At 40.7% G+C, this 19497-nt stretch overlaps 1 protein-coding gene across 5 annotated transcripts in view; it reads right to left on the reverse strand.

Moving 5' to 3' along the window:
- ABCG2 (ATP binding cassette subfamily G member 2 (JR blood group)) overlaps positions 1-19497 on the reverse strand; it is a 144046-nt gene that overhangs the window by 18738 nt on the left and 105811 nt on the right. For all 5 annotated transcript variants that reach the window (XM_007999213.3, XM_073017474.1, XM_073017475.1 and 2 more), the window contains 4 exons: positions 13275-13432; positions 9708-9859; positions 6866-6967; positions 5207-5457 (listed from right to left, as the gene is read on the reverse strand). In XM_007999213.3, the coding sequence (XP_007997404.3) occupies positions 5207-5457; positions 6866-6967; positions 9708-9859; positions 13275-13432 (663 nt within the window). The remainder of the gene's footprint in view (positions 1-5206; positions 5458-6865; positions 6968-9707; positions 9860-13274; positions 13433-19497) is intronic.

The raw sequence follows: 19497 nt of genomic DNA on the forward strand, positions 1-19497 counted from the left end.
GGTTAAGGGTTATGTTATCAAATAATTTATTTGAGAAAATCCTACTTATATTTACTCATGAGTTAAATATTAAAAAACAAGAAATGGGCTGGGCATGGTGGCTCATGCCTGTAACCCCAGCACTTTGGGAGGCCGACGGGGCAGACTGCCTGAGCTCAGGAGCTTGAGACCAGCCTGGGCAACATGGTGAGACTCTGTCTCTACTAAAAAAAACACATACACAAAAATTACCCAGGCATGGTGGTGTACGCCTTGTAGTCCCAGCTACTCAGGAGGCTGAGGCACAAGAATCACTTGAACCCTAGAGGTGGAGGTTGCAGTGAGCCGAGATCATACCACTGCACTCCAGCGTGGGTGACAGAGTGAGACTGTCTCAAAAAATAAATTGATAAATAAATAAAAATTTTAAAAAAGGAGTGGTAATCTAAAGAAGACAAAATATCCCACCATGTCTTGGAATCATCAAAGTTAAAAAAAAGAAATCTCAATACTCCAACAGTCTAGTGGTATCAAGATTTAAAGTAACTGATCAAAGACACTTTTGGCATGAAGCACACCAAACTGCAAAAACAGTACCATGATCTGTGATAACTAGTTTGTGAAGAATCTAGTACAGAAAGAACACTATTTCAATACTTCTACTTATGAGATGTCTTTTAAAATTCACTTAGAAATTTTGGGGGGAAATCTATTATGCTGGCATATTTTCATTACCCTCAGAATGTACTTCAACAGACCAAGCTTCCAAAATAAATGCAGATGACTGTATCCACATGCATGCATGCATGTGCATACAAGAGTCTATATTTTCACATAGTAAAACTTTTAAGAACATTCAATTCAGGATTTTTTTTTTTTTTTTTTGAGATGGAGTCTTGCACTGTTGCCCTGGCTGAAGTGCAGTGGCACAATCTTGGCTCACTGCAACCTCCACTTCCAGGGTTCAAGAGAATCTCCTGCCTCAGCCTCCCCAGCAACTGGGATTACATGTGCCAGCCACCAAGCCCAGCTAATTTTTTGTACGTTTAGTAGAAATGGGGTTTCACTATGTTGGCCAGGCTGGTCTCAAACTCCTGACCTCATGATCTGCCCACCTTGGCCTCCCGAAGCACTGGGATTACATGCATGAGCCACCATGCCCAACCCAGACTTTTCAAACTAAACCTTTCACATGCTTTGTCAAGTTTTCATTCAAACTTGTTATCTTATACTAACACTGAGTGTTATGATTAAGATGTTTCCTAAAAGTTTCAAAGTTCTAAAAATGTTTTCAAAGTCAGCTTTCAAACATATTGACAAAATAATCAATCCTGTAACCTTGGCATGCTTTTATAAGGTGTGTCTGTGTTATTCTTTCTGGCATTAAAGAAAGGAAAACAAACACGCAAACTAAACAATGCACAATGGAGTGCACAGACCCCATCTGCTTCCAAGTTCAGCTGTTCAGGAAACACTTGGCACCTTAAATGAACATGAAATCTTCTCATACAGATAATGCATTCATTAATAGCTGCATTATCAGAGGCCAAATTTGAATCACATAAAGAAATAACTAGTTCAAGCCAAAGTGCAGCTGTAAAGCAACAGATACAAGATTTATCAGCAGAGAATCATAAAACATTTTAACAACTCAATTTTCAAGAACTCAGAATTAAAACATACAAAATTATAAACCTTAAATCAGGAATCATTAAGCTATAGCCCACAGATCAAATAGGGCCAGCCACCTATCTTTGTTCACCCATGAGCTAAGAATGGTTTTTTACTTTATTTTTTATTATTTTTTAGAGACAAGGTCTCACTCTGTCACTCAGGCTGGAGTGCAGTGGTGTAATCATAGCTCACTGACATAGCTCACTGAAGCCTCAAAACTTCTGGTCTCAAGCAATCCTTCCACCTCAGCCTTTTGAGTAGCTAGGTCTACAGACATGCACCACCACACCTAGCTCATTTTAGTAATCGTTGAATAAAAAGTCAAAAAGAATAATATTTCTCACAATATAAAATTTATATGAAATTCAAATTTCAGTGCCCATGTATAATGTTTTATTGGAATAAAATGAAAGTTACCTTTTTTTTTTTTAAAGAGGTCTTGGCTGGACACGGTGACTCATACCTGTAATCCCAGCACTGTGGGAGGCTGAAGTGGGTGGACTCACCTGAGGTCAGGAGTTCGAAGCCAGTCTGACCAACATAGTGTAATCCTGTCTCTACTAAAAATAAAAAAATTAGCTTGGCATGGTGGCAGGTGCTTGTAGTCCCAGCTACTCGGAAGGCTGAGGCAGGAGAATTGCTTGAACCCAGGAGGCGGAGGTTACAGTGAGCCGACACCACACCACTGCACTCCAGCCTGGGCAACAGAGCATGACTCTCTCTCAAAAAAAAAAAAAAAAAAAGATAGGGTCTTGTTTTATTGCCCAGGCTGTTCTCACACTCTTGGCCTCAAGCATCCTTCTGCCTTGGTCTCCCAAAGTGCTGGGATTATAGGCATGAACCACTGCACCTAGCCAGCCTTTCATTTATTATCGGAATACTGCCATATTTGTTTATTTATGTTATTAGCTATGGCTGCTTTCACACTAAAATGGCAGAGCTGACTACCTGAGACAAAGAGACAAAGACCACTTGGTCTGCAAAGCCTAAAATATTTACTACCTGGTCCTTTACAAAAAAAAAAAAATTTGCCTACTCCTGCCCTAAGATAATATTCCAGTTTTTCACAAATCTAAACAAAACTTGTCCTGCTAAGCAGATGCTTAGGGAGATCCAAGGTTCTATTCTTAATCTAAGAGACTGCCACTACTCTGAACGTGGCTGGAATTCCTTTTGTGAAAGTGAGTCCACTGATGAGGCAGGGAAGCTAAACCTGGAGGTACTAGGCCAGGTGTTAGCATTGGAAGGAAGCCCAGTATCAAAACATGCAGAATCTCAGTGTGTGAAAAACGGCTATGTTCCAATTATGCCCTCTCCAGAATTACCACATAGGTGATTTGGACAAGACATTTATAAACCATGTTTTGAAGCAAGATAGTTCAAGTTATTTTTCAAGTAAGAAAAATCTAATGCATACATCACACCAAAAGAGCAATTCATTACATCATTTCACTGTTGACAATAAGTAACCCAGGTTGATTCTACCAGACTGATTTCCAAATGATATCAAATCTATGCTCAAAGAATAAAATTTTACCCTCAATTGATAGTATGTAAAAGTCCCAATGTTCTGACAGAAACACCAAATTATAAGTACTAAAAACATTTGGAGCAATTAGCAGTATGGCTCAAATAGGGATACAAGCTCTTAGATATATTTATATATACACTTAATTAGCAGTATGGCTATACATACATACATGTGGCTATACATATATACATATATAATATGTATATACACACATAATATATATACACACACATATAATATATATATACACACACACATAATTAGCAGTATCACTCAACTAGGGATACAAGCTCTTAGATATATTTATATATATACTTAGGTATGGAAATTATGATGCACAAGTTTAAACGTCAGTAATATTTTACTACAGCCAACAACGTGCCATCTTTTAGTACTTAACAGAAACTCAATATTGTTCATAAAAATAACAGCCCCAAATTAACCAGCTAAATTGACTTCTTTGAAGAATGGACCAGTGAATTGGGAGTACTTATGTTTTGGGTGACAGAGGGGTTAAGAATAACAGAAAAGGCCAGGCATGGTGGCTCACACCTGTGATCCCAGCACTTTGGGAGGCCAAGGCAGGAGGATCACTTGAGCCCAGGAGATCCAGACCAGGACAACATCGTGAGACCCCGTTTCTACAAAAAATCAAAACATCAGCCAGGTGTTGTGTACACCTGTAGTCCCAGCTACTCGGGAGGCTGAAGTGTGAGGATCGCTTGAGCCAAGAGTTTGGGGTTGCAGTGAGCTACGATTGTACCACTGCACTCCAGTATGAGTGACAGAGTGAGCCTCAGTCTCTTTAAAAAAAAAAAAAAAAAAAAGTTTAAAGAAAATAACAAAAACCATAAGGAGTAATAATCACCAACTATCACAGAGCCAACCAAAGAATAAAGAAACATTATCTCATTTTGATTAACAGAAAGTTAATCTAACAACGAATAGCCTTGTTCTATGAACTCAAATTTGCTTACTATGTTTGTATCACCTGTAAACTGTCTAAGGAAGGTCAATGATAAGGAACAGCACTTTGCACACAGGCTCTTCTCTTGGAGTGGCCAGCACATACTCCCTTCAGGTGTATTCAGTGACAGTAGGTGAAGGTTTCCCTGATCACCTGATTCCAACTGCAAATCAGCCTTCTCCCTACTTCTCTCTCTTCCTCCCCTCTCTCCACCCCTTCTCTGCTTAAACTTCCCCATAGTTCCTTCTACCATCTAACATGCTATCTATTTAATTTATTTATTATTTATCACACCTGCCTTCCTCAGAAAATTAGCTCCATGAGCAGAGTTTTATTTTTGCCCATTTTGTTCACTACTGAATTCACATCCCTAAAGCACAGCACAGGCCCTACAAGAACATGTTGAATGAACCAGTGAACGCAAGTGAACAGCTACCAGAAAACTCCAAACACGGCTGACATCTTTCACAGTTTCCCAAAAAAAAACATTTTTCTCCTCAGATTATTCATTACAGCTTGTCTAAATCACAAAAATTCTGAGTTAGGGTAGTCTGAGAAACCACTAAAAAAAGAAGCTGGCCAGATATGGTGGCTCACACCTGTAATCCTAGAATTGTGGGAGACTGAGACAGAAGAATCACTTGAACCCAGGAGTTCAAGACCAGCCTCGGCAACACAGCGAAACCTCGTCTCTACACAAAACACAAAAATTAGCTGGATGTCGTGTGATGTGCCTGTAGTAGTCCCAGCTGTTCAGGAGGCTGAGGTGTGAGGATCACTTGAGCCCAGGGAGGTCAGGGCTGCAGTGAGCTGAGTTCATGCCATTGCACTCCAGCCTGGGCAACAGAGTAAGACTCTGTCTCAAAAAAAGAGAAGCTTTCCAAACGTAAAACTTAATTGTCCTTTATTTGTTCTGCTGACTGGTTCTATATCCCAGGTGGAGTGAAGATAACAAATAACTGGAAGGGTGGGTAGAAGATAAACATATCCTGAAGCAGATGATAACAGAACCACATTGTTCCCATTTGAGTATTTCAAAAGAATCTGCTGGTTACCTGAGCTATAGAGGCCTGGGGATTACCCAGCAAGTTTTTGAATGAACGCTTGGAAACCCATCTGAGTTGATGACAGAAGGAGGTGGTGTAGCTGATCTCCTTGAAGACTGTGATCTTCTTCTTCTTCTCACCCCCGGAGAGTTGCTGTAATTCAGCTTTTGTCTCTTTGTAGAAGGAGGAGTCGACATAAATCTCGGCTAATTTTTCTATGAGTGGCTTATCCCGCTTGGAAGGCTCTATGATCTCCGTGGCTTTGCAATCAGTGGATAAAAAGGAAACATGAACAAAATAACAACTAATTTAGCCCATTTTTTCTGTGACCCCTTTCTTGGATTCTTCCCTAACACCTTCATTCTAAAGCTTTAGAAAGAAAAAATAGGCCAGGCACGGTGGCTCATGCCTGTAATCTCAGCACTTTGGGAGGCTGAGGTGGGTGGATTACAAGGTCAGGAGTTCGAGACCAGCCTAACCAATATGGGGAAACCCCACCTCTACTAAAAATACAAAAAAAATTAGCCTGGCATAGTGGTGCATGCCTGTAATCCCAGCTACTCAGGAGGCTGAGGCAAAAGAATCGCTTGAACCCAGGAGGTGGAGGTTGCAGTGAGCTGAGATCACACCACTGCACTCCAGCCTGTGCGAGCCAGCAAGACTCCATTTCAAAAAAAGAAAAAATAGAAATAAAAAATTATGAGCTCTGTCATTAGAAAAGTATAATAGGTCAGGCACAGTGGCTCACTCCTGTAATCCCAGTATTTTGCAAGGTAGAGGCAGGAGGATCATGCGAGGCCAGGAATTCAACACCAGCCTGAGCAATGAAATGAGACCCTGTATCTATAAAAATAAATAAAGTAAGTAATAAATTAAAATATATATTTAAAAAGAGAAAAAGAAATAAAAAGAAAAGTACAGAGAACTAGGCTGTCTCCTGCCATAGTCTTTTGAATACAGCAAACCCACTGATGTTTTCCTATTTGACCTTAATTCTTTTAAAATAGACGTCTTACCATAGAGTTCTAATTCTTAATATAAAACTCTGGTCGTGGCCGGGGGCGGTGGCTCACGCCTGTAATCCCAACACTTTGGGAGGCCAAGGTGGGAGGATAACTTGAAGTCAGGAGTTCGAAACCAGCCTGGCCAACATGGTGAAACTCCATCTCTACTAAATATACAAAAATTAGCTGGGTGTGGTGGCACAGGCCTGTAATTCTAGTTGCTCGGGAAGGTGAGGCAGGAGAATGGCTTGAACCCAGGAGGCAGAGGGAGCAGTGAGCCGAGATAGCACCATTGCACTCCAGCCTCAATGACAAGAGCTAGATTCCGTCTCAAAAAAAAAAAAAAAAAAATCTGGTTGTTGCTTCCTACTATATGCAAATACATACATTGCCAAGTTTCTTATTTTAAAAACACTTTATAAACAGTGAGCATTTTAAAAAATGTTAACTCCTCTTGGAACTGATAACACCCTATAAATTCTCATTTATAAATTAAATCAAAAACACCAACAGCACTCACAGACAACAAAATGTTTGTGTTGACTGATATCAGAAGACTGCATTAACAGAAATTCACGCAGTCACATTTTAATTAGCCACCACGTTGTTAAACTTCAGCCAATTCAATTAGGCAAAAATCTGGGACTGTAACAGATTCATATACCTTTAAAGTCTTCTTCTCTGTTTAATGCCACGGCAGTGGAATCTCCATTAATGATGTCCAAGAAGAAGTCCGCAGGGTTATTATAGGCCTCACAGTGATAACCTATGAAAGAAGGCAGCTCAAAAACACAAACTTGATGGTCTTGGAAAATAAAGAGAAGTCACTTTCAGAGGGCAAGGGAGGTGAGGCTAGAGAAGATGGAATCTAACGACTTCTCCCTAACTTTCTTTCTCTCTTCTTCCCACACTAATTTTACCCTTTCTTTTTATATATTCAATCACACTATATATATATTTGGTTTTTTTTTTTTTGAGACAGGGTCTCCCTCTGTTACCCAGGCTGGAATGTGGTGGGGGATCTTGGTTCACTGAAACCTCTGCCTCCCGACTTCAAGTGATTCTCCTGCCTCAGCCTCCCAAGTAGCTGGGATTAGAAGCGTGCATGACCACGTCCAACTAATTTTTGTATTTTCAGTAGAGACAGGATTTCGCCATGTTCGACCAGTTCGAGGCTGGTCTCTAACTCCTGGCCTCAAGTGATCCACCCGCAAGTGCTGGTATTACAGGCATGAGCCACTGTGCCCAGCCTATCACACAATATTTCAGCAATTCTTTGTCTCCGGGCCGAAAAACAAAAGAAAAGAAAAGGAAAGGAAAAGAAAAGAAAAAAAAAAGAAAAAGGAAAAGAAAAAGAAAAAGGAAACACTCCAAGCCAACCTTGGATTTGCAGGGCATTTTGCATTAGTGCTTGGTCCTTACCTATTGTAATTCATGAGACCTGAAATAGCTATTGGTATGCTCTGGTGCTTAACAGCACTTCCTCAAAAATCTAAACATAGACCCAAGAAAAAAATACCAAAAGCCCACGTGTGTTCTGCTCTCTTAGTTCACCTAGGGAATGCCAGAATGATAGAACCCACATCAGCAATGACTGCTTCCCCACATACTAAATTCAGAGGTCCAGGGCCGGGTGCAGTGGCTCACATCTGCAATCCCAGCACTTTGGGAGGCCGAGACCGGCAAATCACTTGAGCCCAGGAGTTTGAGACCAACCTAGCCAACATGGCAAAACCCCATTTATACTAAAAACACAAAAATTAGCCAGGTGTGTTGGCTTATGACTATAATCTCAGCTATTAGGGAGGCTGAGGCACAAGAATTGCTTGAACCTGGGAGGCGGAGGTTGCAGTGAGCTCAGAAAGCACCACTGCACTCCAGCCTGGGCAACAGAGTGAGACCTTGTCTCAAAAGTAAATTAATTAATTAATTAATTCCAAAATCCAAATCAACTGCTGTGCTGCTATAATTCCAAATAGAGAACAAAACCCCTGAGCAGTATTCTCGATAGAACATGGCCAGCACAGCACACCTGAACCGTTCAGCTTCAGATGATGAGATCATCTGAACTCAGTGTGGCCTGAAGTCTGACTCTTAATCTCCTTTTTAAAAAACTAAGAAACATGGTCAATGAATATCTAAAATTGTATTTAGGATCATACGGAATCATTTATAATCATATCCAAATATGTCTAAAATGAGGTACACCGCACAAGCCATTAAAAAAAACTCGCACATTTCTATCTAAAATTTTAAAAATCACACATTTCAATTTAAAATAAAAAGAACCATGCAGTCCAAGATTGTTAGAAATTTTGGTCCATCTAAGTCAGGTTTAGGACTAACCACTCTATTGACCAATACCCACTCAAGGGCTAAAGTTGCAATCTACAGTTACCAGAAAATTAAGTAGTGCCTGCCGGGCACAGTGGCTCACACCTGTAATCCCAGCACTTTGGGAGGCCATGGCAGATTGCTTTAGCTCAGGAGTTTGAGACCATCCTGGGCAACATGGCAAGACCCCGACTCTACAAAAAATACAAAAATTAGCTAGCTATGGTGGCATGTGCCTATAGTCCCAGCTGCTTGGGGGGCTGAGGCGGGAGGATGGCTTGAGCCCGGGGGGTTGAGGCTCAAGCAGTGAGTCAAGATTGTGCCACTGCACTCCAGCCTGGGTGACAGAGTGAGATCCCATCTCAAAGGAAAAAAACAAACCTTAAAAAACAAAATTTGCTGGGCGCAGTGGCTCACACCTATAATCCTAGCACGTTGGGCGGCCCAGGCAGCAGATCACAAGGTCAAGAGATCAAGACCATCCTGGCAAACATGGTGAAACCCCGTCTCTACTAAAAGAATACAAAACAATGAGCCCGGCGTGGTGGCAGGTGCCTGTAGTCCCAGCTACTCAGGAGGCTGAGGTAGGAGAATGCTGTGAACTCAGGAGGCGGAGCTTGCAGTGAGCCAAGATCACGTCACTGCACTCCAGCCTGGATGACACAGCGAGATTCCATCTCAAAAAAAATAATAAAAATAAAAATAAATACAATTAAGTAGCATCTCCATGAGTGCTCATCAGGGCAGACCAACATCATGTGCACGGGGGAAAAAATTATAAGGCCTCATCTGTTATATGGTCAAGAAGACAACCATATTAGGCCTTTCCAAAAATGTTCAAGTGACAGAATAACTGGCTATAGGGCCAACATATTAATTACTGAGCTTTTAAGAAATGGTCACTATAACTAGGAAGCAGAATATAGGCCCAGCAGAAATACTCATACACACATGCATGCACATTCAAATAAGACAAGAAAGATACCTAAATAACAAGCTGTGGTGCACAATGAAGAAAAATACTAGCACCAAATGGATCAAACATATTTTGAAGTGATAGATTCTCATGGTATGTCTACCCAAAGACCAAACACCACTCCTGCACACCCTCTTTGCTCTCCTTCAGGATTCTATTAATGAAGGGTTTTACAGCATAAAAAAGTCAACCATACCAGCTGATTCAAAGTATCCCAAGGCCTCCTGAGCAGGTCCATGGAACATAAGTCTTCCTGAGGCCAATAAGGTGAGGCTATCAAACAACTTGAAGATGGAATATCGAGGCTGATGAATGGAGAAGATGATTGTTCGTCCCTGCTTAGACATCCTAGGTTAAAAGTGAGACAATAATGAGTCATTAAATATCTGAAACTTGTACTTCTTGGTAACATACTCTATTCTTGCCTTTAGATTGTTTGCTTCTAGTTCCACTTGACTTTGTCTTAGTAACTTTCCATCTCATATTATTTACCTATAGTTAGGAAACCTAAATTCAAAGCTTTTATTAAAACAGAATAGGAATTTTCAAAGTATGTTGCATTGACAATCTAGAATCAACTAGAATGGTTATTAAAAATGCAGATTCTAGGACAGTCTCCCAGACATTGAATTAGAATCTCTGGGAGTAGGTCTAGGGAATCCGTATTTTAAGAAGCAACCCAGGTAATCTGCAAGTATTTTCAAGTTTGAGAACTAACCATGGACTACATATTAAAACAGTCATGTATCTCATTCTGACTTATCATTTAGGTCTTCTGGCTCTTTAAAACTTCGTTTTCACTCTTCTGCCCTAATAATGCAATTAACATAACTGAGTATTTACTATGTCTTTGCTAAATACTTTAGAGATAACTTCATTTCAATTTTCACAGTATTGTTATGAGGCAGTTCTAATATTATTATTATTACCCTCATTTTATAAATATGTATTAAAGGATCAAGCAACTGGCCAAGGGATCACTGTTAGTAAGAGACAAGGCTGGGATTTAATCTCTGGTCTAGGTCTAAGTCCATGGCCAAAATAGTGCTAACTTACCTTTTCACAGGAGTTATGACTTACAGGTTGATAAGGTTTGGCTGTGTGCCCACTCAAATCTCACCTTCAATTATAACAACCCCCACATATCAAGGGCAGGGACAGGTGGAGATAACTGATTCATGGGGGCGGTTCCCTTATACTCTTCTCATGGTACTGAAAACGTTTCACGAGATCTGATGGTTTTATAAATGGGAGATCCCCTGCACAAGCTCTCTTGCCTGCCACCATGTACAACATGCCTTTGCTTCTTCTTTGCCTTCTGCCATAATTGTGAGGTCTCCCCAGCCATGTGCAACTGTGAGTCCATGAAACTTCTTTCCTTTATAAATTATCCAGTGTCAGGTATGTCTTTATTAGCAGACATACCTAGCAGACATGAGAACAGACTAATACAGTAAATTGGTACTGGTAGAGTAGGATCCTGCTGTAAGATACCCAACAATCTGGAAGCCACTTTGGAACTGGGTAACAGGCAGAGGTTTGAACAGTTTGGAGGGCTAAGAAGACAGGAAGATGTGGGAAAATTTGGAAACTCCTAGAGACTTGTTGAATGGCTTTGACCAAAATGCTGATAGTGATATGGACAATCAAGTCCAGGTTGAGGTGGTCTCAGATGGAGACGAGGAACTTGTTGAGAACTGGAATAAAGGTGACTCTTGCTATGTTTTAGCAAAGAGATTGGTGGCATTTTGCCCCTGTCCTAGAGATTTATGGAGCTGTGAATTTGAGAGAGATGACTTAGAGCATCTAGCAGAAGAAATTTCTAAGCAACAAAGCATTCAAGAGGTGACTTGGGTGTGTTAAAAGCATTCGGTTTTATTCACTCACAAATATATGGTTTGAAATTAGAACTTTTGTTTAAAAGAGAAGCAGAACACAAAAACTCAGAAAATTTGCAGCCTGATGATGTGATAAAAAAGAAAAAAATCCATTTTCTGAGGAGAAATTCAAACCTGCTACAGAAATTTGCATAAGTAATAAGGAGCCAAATGTTAATCACCAAGATAATGGGGAAAATGTCTCCAGGGCATGTCAGAGGTCTTTATAGCAGCCCCTCCCATCACAGGCCCAGAGGCATAGGAGGAAAAAATGGTTTCCTGGGCCAGGCCCAGGGCCTTGCTGCTTTGTGCAGTCTCAAGACTTGGCGCCGTATGTTCCAGCCATGGTTAAAGGGGACCAACAGAGAGTTCAGGCTGTTGTTTCAGAGGGTGCAAGACCCAAGCTTTGGTGGCTTCCATGTAGTGTTAGGCCTGTCCTTTGCCTAAATTTCAGAGGATGTATGGAAATACCTGGATGTCCAGGGAGAAGTCAACTTCAGGGATGGAGCCCTCATGGAGAACCTCTGCTAGGGTAGTGCAGATGGGAAATGTGGGGTGGGAGCCCCTACACAGGGCCCCCAGTGGGGCACTGCCTAGTGGAGTAGTGAGAAGAGGGCCATCATAGCTTAAGACCCCAGAATGGTAGATCCACCAACAGCTTACACTGTGCATCTGGAAAAGCCACAGACACTCAATACTAGCCTGTGAAAGCAGCCACGTGAGGGGCTGTACCCTGAAAATCCACAAGGCCAGAGCCTCCCAAGGCCCTGGGAGCCCACCTCTTGCATCAGTGTGACTTGGATGTGAGATGTGGAATCAAAGAAGATAATTTCAGAGCTTTAAGATTTGACTGCCCCTTTGTATTTCGGACTTGCATGGGACCTGTAGCCCCTTCATTTTGGCCAATTTCTCCCATTTGGAACAGATGTATTTACCTAATGCCTGTACTCCTATTGTATCTAGGAAGTTACTAACTTGCTTTTGATTTTACAGGCTCATAGGTGGACAGAACGTGCCCTGTTTCAGATGAAACTTTAGATCGTGAACTTTTGAGTTAAAGCTGAAATGAATTAAGACTTTGGGAGACTCTTGGGAAGGCATGATTGGTTTCAAAATGTGAGGACATGAGATTTGGGAGGGAGGGACCAGGGGTGAAATGATATGTGTCCCCACCCAAATCTCACCTTGAATTGTAATAATATTTGTAATAATTATAATAACAATACACAGGTACAAGAAGGGCCAAAATCACTGTTCGAAACTGTTACTATTCAAAATATTTTATGTGAAGAGTCACTTCAATTTTAACATTTTCTAAGAACCTACTGTATGCTAGCATGTATACAAAGACATTCTGCCTCAAAGAGGATCAGGCTAGTAGGTCAAAAATTTCAGTACAATATGAAACAGAAGCAGCTAAGGATTCCTTGTAAGCAAAATGGGAGACTCACAACCCAGTCTGAAGATGATATAAACAGAGTAAAAAAGGCCCAAAAGGAGAAAGTTAAGAAGAAAAAGCACTGAAGGTGGAAGAATAAGATGAAAAAGATGTGAAATAAAAAGGTCTACTCAGAAAACTACAAAATGTTCAGTGTTATAGAGCAGAGAGATAGAAAAAATGTGTATGTGTGTGTCTGTTGGTGTTAAGAAGCTAAAGAGAGCACAAAACAGGCCCAACCCTGCCCCCGCCCTCATCACAGCCATCCTTCCCTACACTCTTACCTGCTTTGTTTTTCTTGATAATGCTTTTCACTTGTCAACTGACTTTCCCTCTAACAGAAGAGGAAGAAATTGTTTTGATCATTTCTGAACCCCCTGCACCAAGAATATCTGGGACATAGTAGTGATAAGATATTAACTAAAGATAATGTTCCCATAGCATTTACCTTTTCAGGAGCAAAAGGACAGCATTTGCTGTGCTTGAGTCTAAGCCTGTTGTAGGCTCGTCCAAGAACAAGATGGAAGGATCAGTGATAAGCTCCATTCCTATACTAGTCCTTTTTCTTTCTCCTCCAGACACACCACGGATAAATTGAGTTCCAACCTAAATCACAAATATTATAATTGTCAATGATAACAACCAGTCACTACCGTTTGGTGAGCTCCTAACATGTGCCAGTCCTGTAAGAGACACTTTATCTCATTAAGTTCATTTATTCTGAACAGCAAATAAGTGGATACCTGGTAGATAAAGTAGGTATCTCTTTTATCAGATGAGTAAACTTAAGTTCAGGTCACAGCTGGTCAGTAACTAAGCCTGATACAAAGCACCTCCTTGGGTGAGGCATAGAAGTGCAAGGGGTCAGGGAAGTACCTCCCCTAGTCAAGGAAAGCGGTGAGGGATTGTGCCATGAGGGATGGTGTATTCCAGCCCAGACACTGCGCTTTTCCCATGATATTCACAACCTGCAGACCAGGAGATTCCTGCGGGTGCCTACGCCACCAGGGTCCTGGGTTTCAACCACAAAACTGGGCGGCCATTTGGGCAGACACCGATAGCTGCAGGAGTTTTTTTTTTTCATACCCCAGTGGTGCCTGGAATGCCAGCGAGACAAAACTGTTGACTGCCCTGGAAAGGGGGCTGAAGCCAGGGAGCCAAGTGGTCTAGCCTAGCTCAGTGGATCCCAGCCCCACAGAGACCAGCAAGCTAAGATCCACTGGCTTGAAATTCTAACTGCCAGCACAGAAGTCTAAAGTCAACCTGGGATGCCTGAGCTTGGTGGGGGAGGGGCGTCCACCATTACTGAGGCTTGAGTAGGCTCTCACAGTGTAAACCAAGCCGCCAGGAAATTTGAACTGGGTGGAGCCGACCACAGCTCAGCAAAGCCACTGTAGCCAGACTGCCTCTCTAGATCCCTCCTGTCTAGCCAGGGCATCTCTGAAAGAAAGGCAGCAGCCCCAGTCAGGAGCACATAGATAAAACTCCCACCTCCCTGGGACAGAGCAGGAGGCTGCGGACACAGCTTCAGCAGATTTAAACATTCCTGCCGGCTCTAAAGAGAGCAGTGAATCTCCCAGCACAGTGCTAGACCTCTGCTAAGGAACAGACTGCCTCCTCAAGTGGATCCTTGACCCCTGTGCCTCCTGAATGGGAGACACCTCCGAGCAGGGGTCGACAGACACTTCATACAGGAGAGCTCCGGCTGGCAACTGGTGGGTGCCCCTCTGGGAACAATGCTTCCAGAGGAAAAAACAGGCAGCAATCTTTGCTGTTCTACAACCTCTGCTGATGATAACCCAGCAAACAGGGTCTGGAGTGGACCCGCAGCAAACTCCAGCAGACCTGCAGCAGAGGGGCCTGTTAGAAGGAAAACTAACAAACAGAAAGGAATAGCATCAACATCAACAAAAAGGATGTCCACACTAAAATCCCATCCAAAAGTCACCAGCATCAAAGACCAAAGTTAGATAAATCCATGAAGATGAGGAAAAACCTATGCAAAAAGGCAGAAAATTTCAAAAATCAGAATGCATCTTCTCCTCCAAAGGATCACAACTCCTCGCCAGCAAGGGAACAAAACTGGATGGAGAATGAGTTTGATGAATAGACAGAAGTAGGCATCAGAAGGTGGGTAATAACAAACTCCTCTGAGCTAAAGGAGCATGTTCATGTTCTAACCCAATGCAAGGAAGCTAAGAACATTGAAAACAGGATAGAGGAATTGCTAACTAGAATAACCAGTTTAGAGAAGAACATAAATGACCTGATGAAGCTGAAAAACACAGCACGAGAACTTCGTGAAGCAAACAGAAGTATCGATAGCCAAATCAATCAAGTGGAAGAAAAGATATCAGAGATTGAAGATCAACTTAATGAAATAAAGCATGAAGACAAGATTAGAGAAAAAAGAATGAAAACGAACAAACAAAGCCTCCAAGAAATATGGGACTACATGAAAAGACAAAACCTACGTTTGATTGGTTACCTGAAAGTGACGGGGAGAATCAAGTTGGAAAACACTCTTCAGGATATTATCCAGAAGAACTTCCCCAACCTAGCAAGATGGGCCAACATTCTAATTCAGGAAATACAGAGACCACCACAAAGATACTCCTCGAGAAGAGCAACCCCAAGACACATAATCGTCAGACTCACAAAGGTTGAAATGAAGGAAAATATATGAAGGGCAGCCAGAAAGAAAGGTTGGGTTACCCACAAAGGAAAGCCCATCAGACTTAACAGCAGATCTCTCTGCAGAAACCCTGTAAGTCAGAAAAGAGTGGGGACCAATATTCAAAATTCTTAAAGAAAAGAATTTTTCATCCAGAATTTCATATCCAGCCAAACTAAGCTTCATAAGCAAAGGAGAAATAAATTCCTTTACAGACAAGCAAGGGCTGAGGGATTTTGTCACCACCAGGCCTGCCTCAAAAGAGCTCCTTAAGGAAGCACTAAATATGGAAAGGAAAAACTGGTACCAGTGACTGCAAAAACATACCAAGTTGTAAAAACCATCAACACTATGAAGAAACTGCATCAACTAATGAGCAAAATAACCAGCTAATATCATATTCACAGGATCATAATGACGAGAATCATAATGACGAGATCAAATTCACACATAACAATATTAACCTTAAAGGTAAATGAGCTAAATACCCCAGTTAAAAGACACAGACTAGCAAATTGGATAAAGAGTCAAGACCCATCGGTGTGCTGTATTCAGGAGACCCGTCTCATATGAAACACACACATAGGCTCAAAATAAAGAGATGGAAGAAGATCTACCAAGCAAATGCAAAGCAAAAAAAAGCAGGGGTTATAATCCCAGTCTCTGGTAAAAGACTTTAAAGCAACAAAGATCAAAAAAGACAAAGAAGGGCATTACCTAATGGTAAAGAGATCAATGCAACAAGAAGAGCTAACTATCCTAAATCCATATGCACCCAATACAGGAGCATGCAGATTCATAAAGCAAGTCCTTAAAGACCTACAAAGAGACTTAGACTCCCACACAATAATAGTGGGAAACTTTAACATCCCACTGTCAATATTAGACAGATCATCAAGACAGAAAATTAACAAGGATATTCAGGACTTGAACTCAGCTCTGGACCAAGTGAACCTAATAGACACCTACAAACAAACAAACACAAAAAAAACCTCACTCAAAACCACACAACTACATGGAAACTGAACAACCTGCTCCTGAACGACTACTGGGTAAATAACAAAATGAAGGCAGAAATAAATAAATTCTTTGAAACCAATGAGAACAAAGACACAACATACTAGAATCTCCGGGACATAACTAAAGCAGTGTTTAGAGGGAAATTTATAGCACTAAATGCCCACAGGAGAAAGTGGGAAAGATCTAAAATTGACACCCTAACATCACAATTAAAAGAACTAGAGAAACAAGAGCAAACAAGTTCAAAAGCTAGCAGAAGGCAAGAAATAACTAAGATCAGAGCAGAACTGAAGGAGATAAGAGACAGGAAAAAACCCTTCAAAAAAATCAATGAATCCAGGGGCTGGTTTTTTGAAAAGTTTAACAGAATAGATAGAGCACAAGCTAGACTAATAAAGAAGAGAGAAGAATCAAATAGATACATTAAATAATGAAAAAGGGGATATAATCACTGATCCCACAGAAATACAAACTACCATCAGAGAATACTATAAACACCTCTACGTAAATAAACTAGAAAATCTAGAAGAAATGGATTTTCCTGGACTCATATACCCTCCCAAGACTAATCAAGGAAGAAGTTGAATCCGTGAATAGACCAATAGCAAGTTCTGAAATTGAGACAGTAATTAATAGCCTACCAACCAAAAAAAAAATGCAGGACCAGATGGATTCACAGTCGATTTCTACCACAGGTACAAAGAGGAGTTGATACCATTCCTTCTGAACTATTCCAAACAATAGAAAAAGAGGGACTCCTCCCTAACTCATTTTATGAGGCCAGCATCATTCTAACACCAAAACCTGGCAGACACACACAAAAAAAGAAAATTTCTGGCCGATATCCCTGATGAACATCAATGCAAATATCCTCAACAAACTACTGGCAAACCAAATCCAGTAGCACATCAAAAACCTTACCTACTACGATCAAGTTGGTTTCATCCCTGGGATGCAAGGCTGGTTGAACATATGCAAATTAATAAACATAATCCGTCACACAAATAGAACAAATGATGAAAACCACATGATTGCCTCAATAGATGCAGTAAGGCCTTTGATAAAATTCAACACTCCTTCATGCTAAAATCTCTCAATAAACTAGGTATTGATGGAATGTATCTCAAAATAATAAGAGCTATTTATGACAACCCACAGCCAACATCACATTGAATGGGCAAAAGCTAGAAGCATTCCCTTTGAAAACGTGCACAAGACAAGGACGCCCTCTCTCTCCATTCCTATTCAACATAATATTGGAAGTTCTGGCCAGGGCAATCAGGCAAGAGAAAGAAATAAAGGGTATTCAAATAGGAAGAGTGGAAGTCAAATTGTCTCTGTTTGCAGATGATATGATTGTATACTTAGATAAGCCCTTTGTCTCAGCCCAAAATCTCCTTAAGCTGATAAGCAACTTCAGCAATGTCTCAGGATACAAAATCAATGTGCAAAAATCACAAGCATTCCTATACACCAATAATAGCCAAATCATGAACCTCCATTTACAATTGCTACAAAGAGAATAAAATACCTAGGAATACAACTTACAAAAGATGTGAAGAACCTCTTCAAGGAGAACTACAAATCACTGCTAAAGGAAGTAAGAGAGGACACAAACAAATGGAAAAACATTTCATGCTCACGGATAGGAAGAATCAATATCATGAGAATGGCCATACTGTCCAAAGTAATACATAGATTCAATGTTATCCCCATCAAGCTACCATTGACTTTCCTCACAGAATTAGAAAAAACTACTTTAAATTTCATATGGAACCAAAAAAAAGCCCGTATAGCCAAGACAATCCTACGCAAAAAGAACAAAGCTGGAGGCATCACACTACCTGACTTTAAACTATACTACAAGACTACAGTAACCAAAACAGCATGGTACTGGTACCAAAACAGATATATAGACCAATGGAATAGAACAGAGGCCTCAGAAATAATGCCACACTTCTACAACCATCTGATCTTTGACATCCCTGACAAAAACAAGCAATGGGGAAAGGATTCCATATTTAATAAATGGTGCTGGGAAAACCAGCTAGCCATATGCAGAAAACTGAAACTGGACCCTTCTTTACACCTTATACAAAAATTAACTTAAGATGGATTAAAGACTTAAATGTAAGACCTAAAACTGTAAAAACCCTAGAAGAAAACCTAGGCAATACCATTCAGGACACAGGCATGGGCAAAGACTTCATGACTAAAACACGAAGGCAATTGCAACAAAAGCCAAAATTGACAAATGGGATCAAATTAAACTAAAGAGCTTCTGCACGGTGCAAAAAAAAGAAAAAAAAGAAACCTATCTTCAGAGTGAACAGGCAACCTACAGAACAGAAGAAAATTTTTGCAATCTATCCATCTGACAAAGGGCTCATATCCAGAAACTACAAAGACCTTAAACAAATTTACAAGAAAAACATAACCCCATCAAAAATTGGGCAAAGGATATGAATAGACACCTCTCAAAAGAAGACATTTATGTAACCAACAAACATATGAAACAAAGTTCATCATCACTAGTCATTAGAGAACTGCAAATCAAAACCACAATAAGATACCATCACACGCCAGTTACAAAAGTGATCATTAAAAAGTCAGGAAACAACAGACGCTGGAGAGGATGAGGAGAAATAAGAATGCTTTTACACTGTTAGTGGGAGTGTAAATTAGTTGAACCATTGTGCAAGACAGTGTGGCGATTCCTCAAGGATCTAGAACCAGAAACACCATTTGACCCAGCAATCCCATTACTGGGTATATACCCAAAGGATTATAAATCATTCAACTATAAAGACACAGGCACACATATATTTATTGTAGCACTGTTCACAATAGCAAAGACTTGGAACCAACCCAAATGCCCACAATGATAGACTGGATAAAGAAAATGTGGCATATATACACCATGGAATACTATGCAGCCATAAAAAAGAATGAGTTCATGTCCTTTGCAGGGACATGG

Source organism: Chlorocebus sabaeus, chromosome 7 (assembly GCF_047675955.1).
Source record: "Chlorocebus sabaeus isolate Y175 chromosome 7, mChlSab1.0.hap1, whole genome shotgun sequence".
In the NCBI taxonomy this organism is placed as follows: Eukaryota; Metazoa; Chordata; class Mammalia; order Primates; family Cercopithecidae; genus Chlorocebus; species Chlorocebus sabaeus.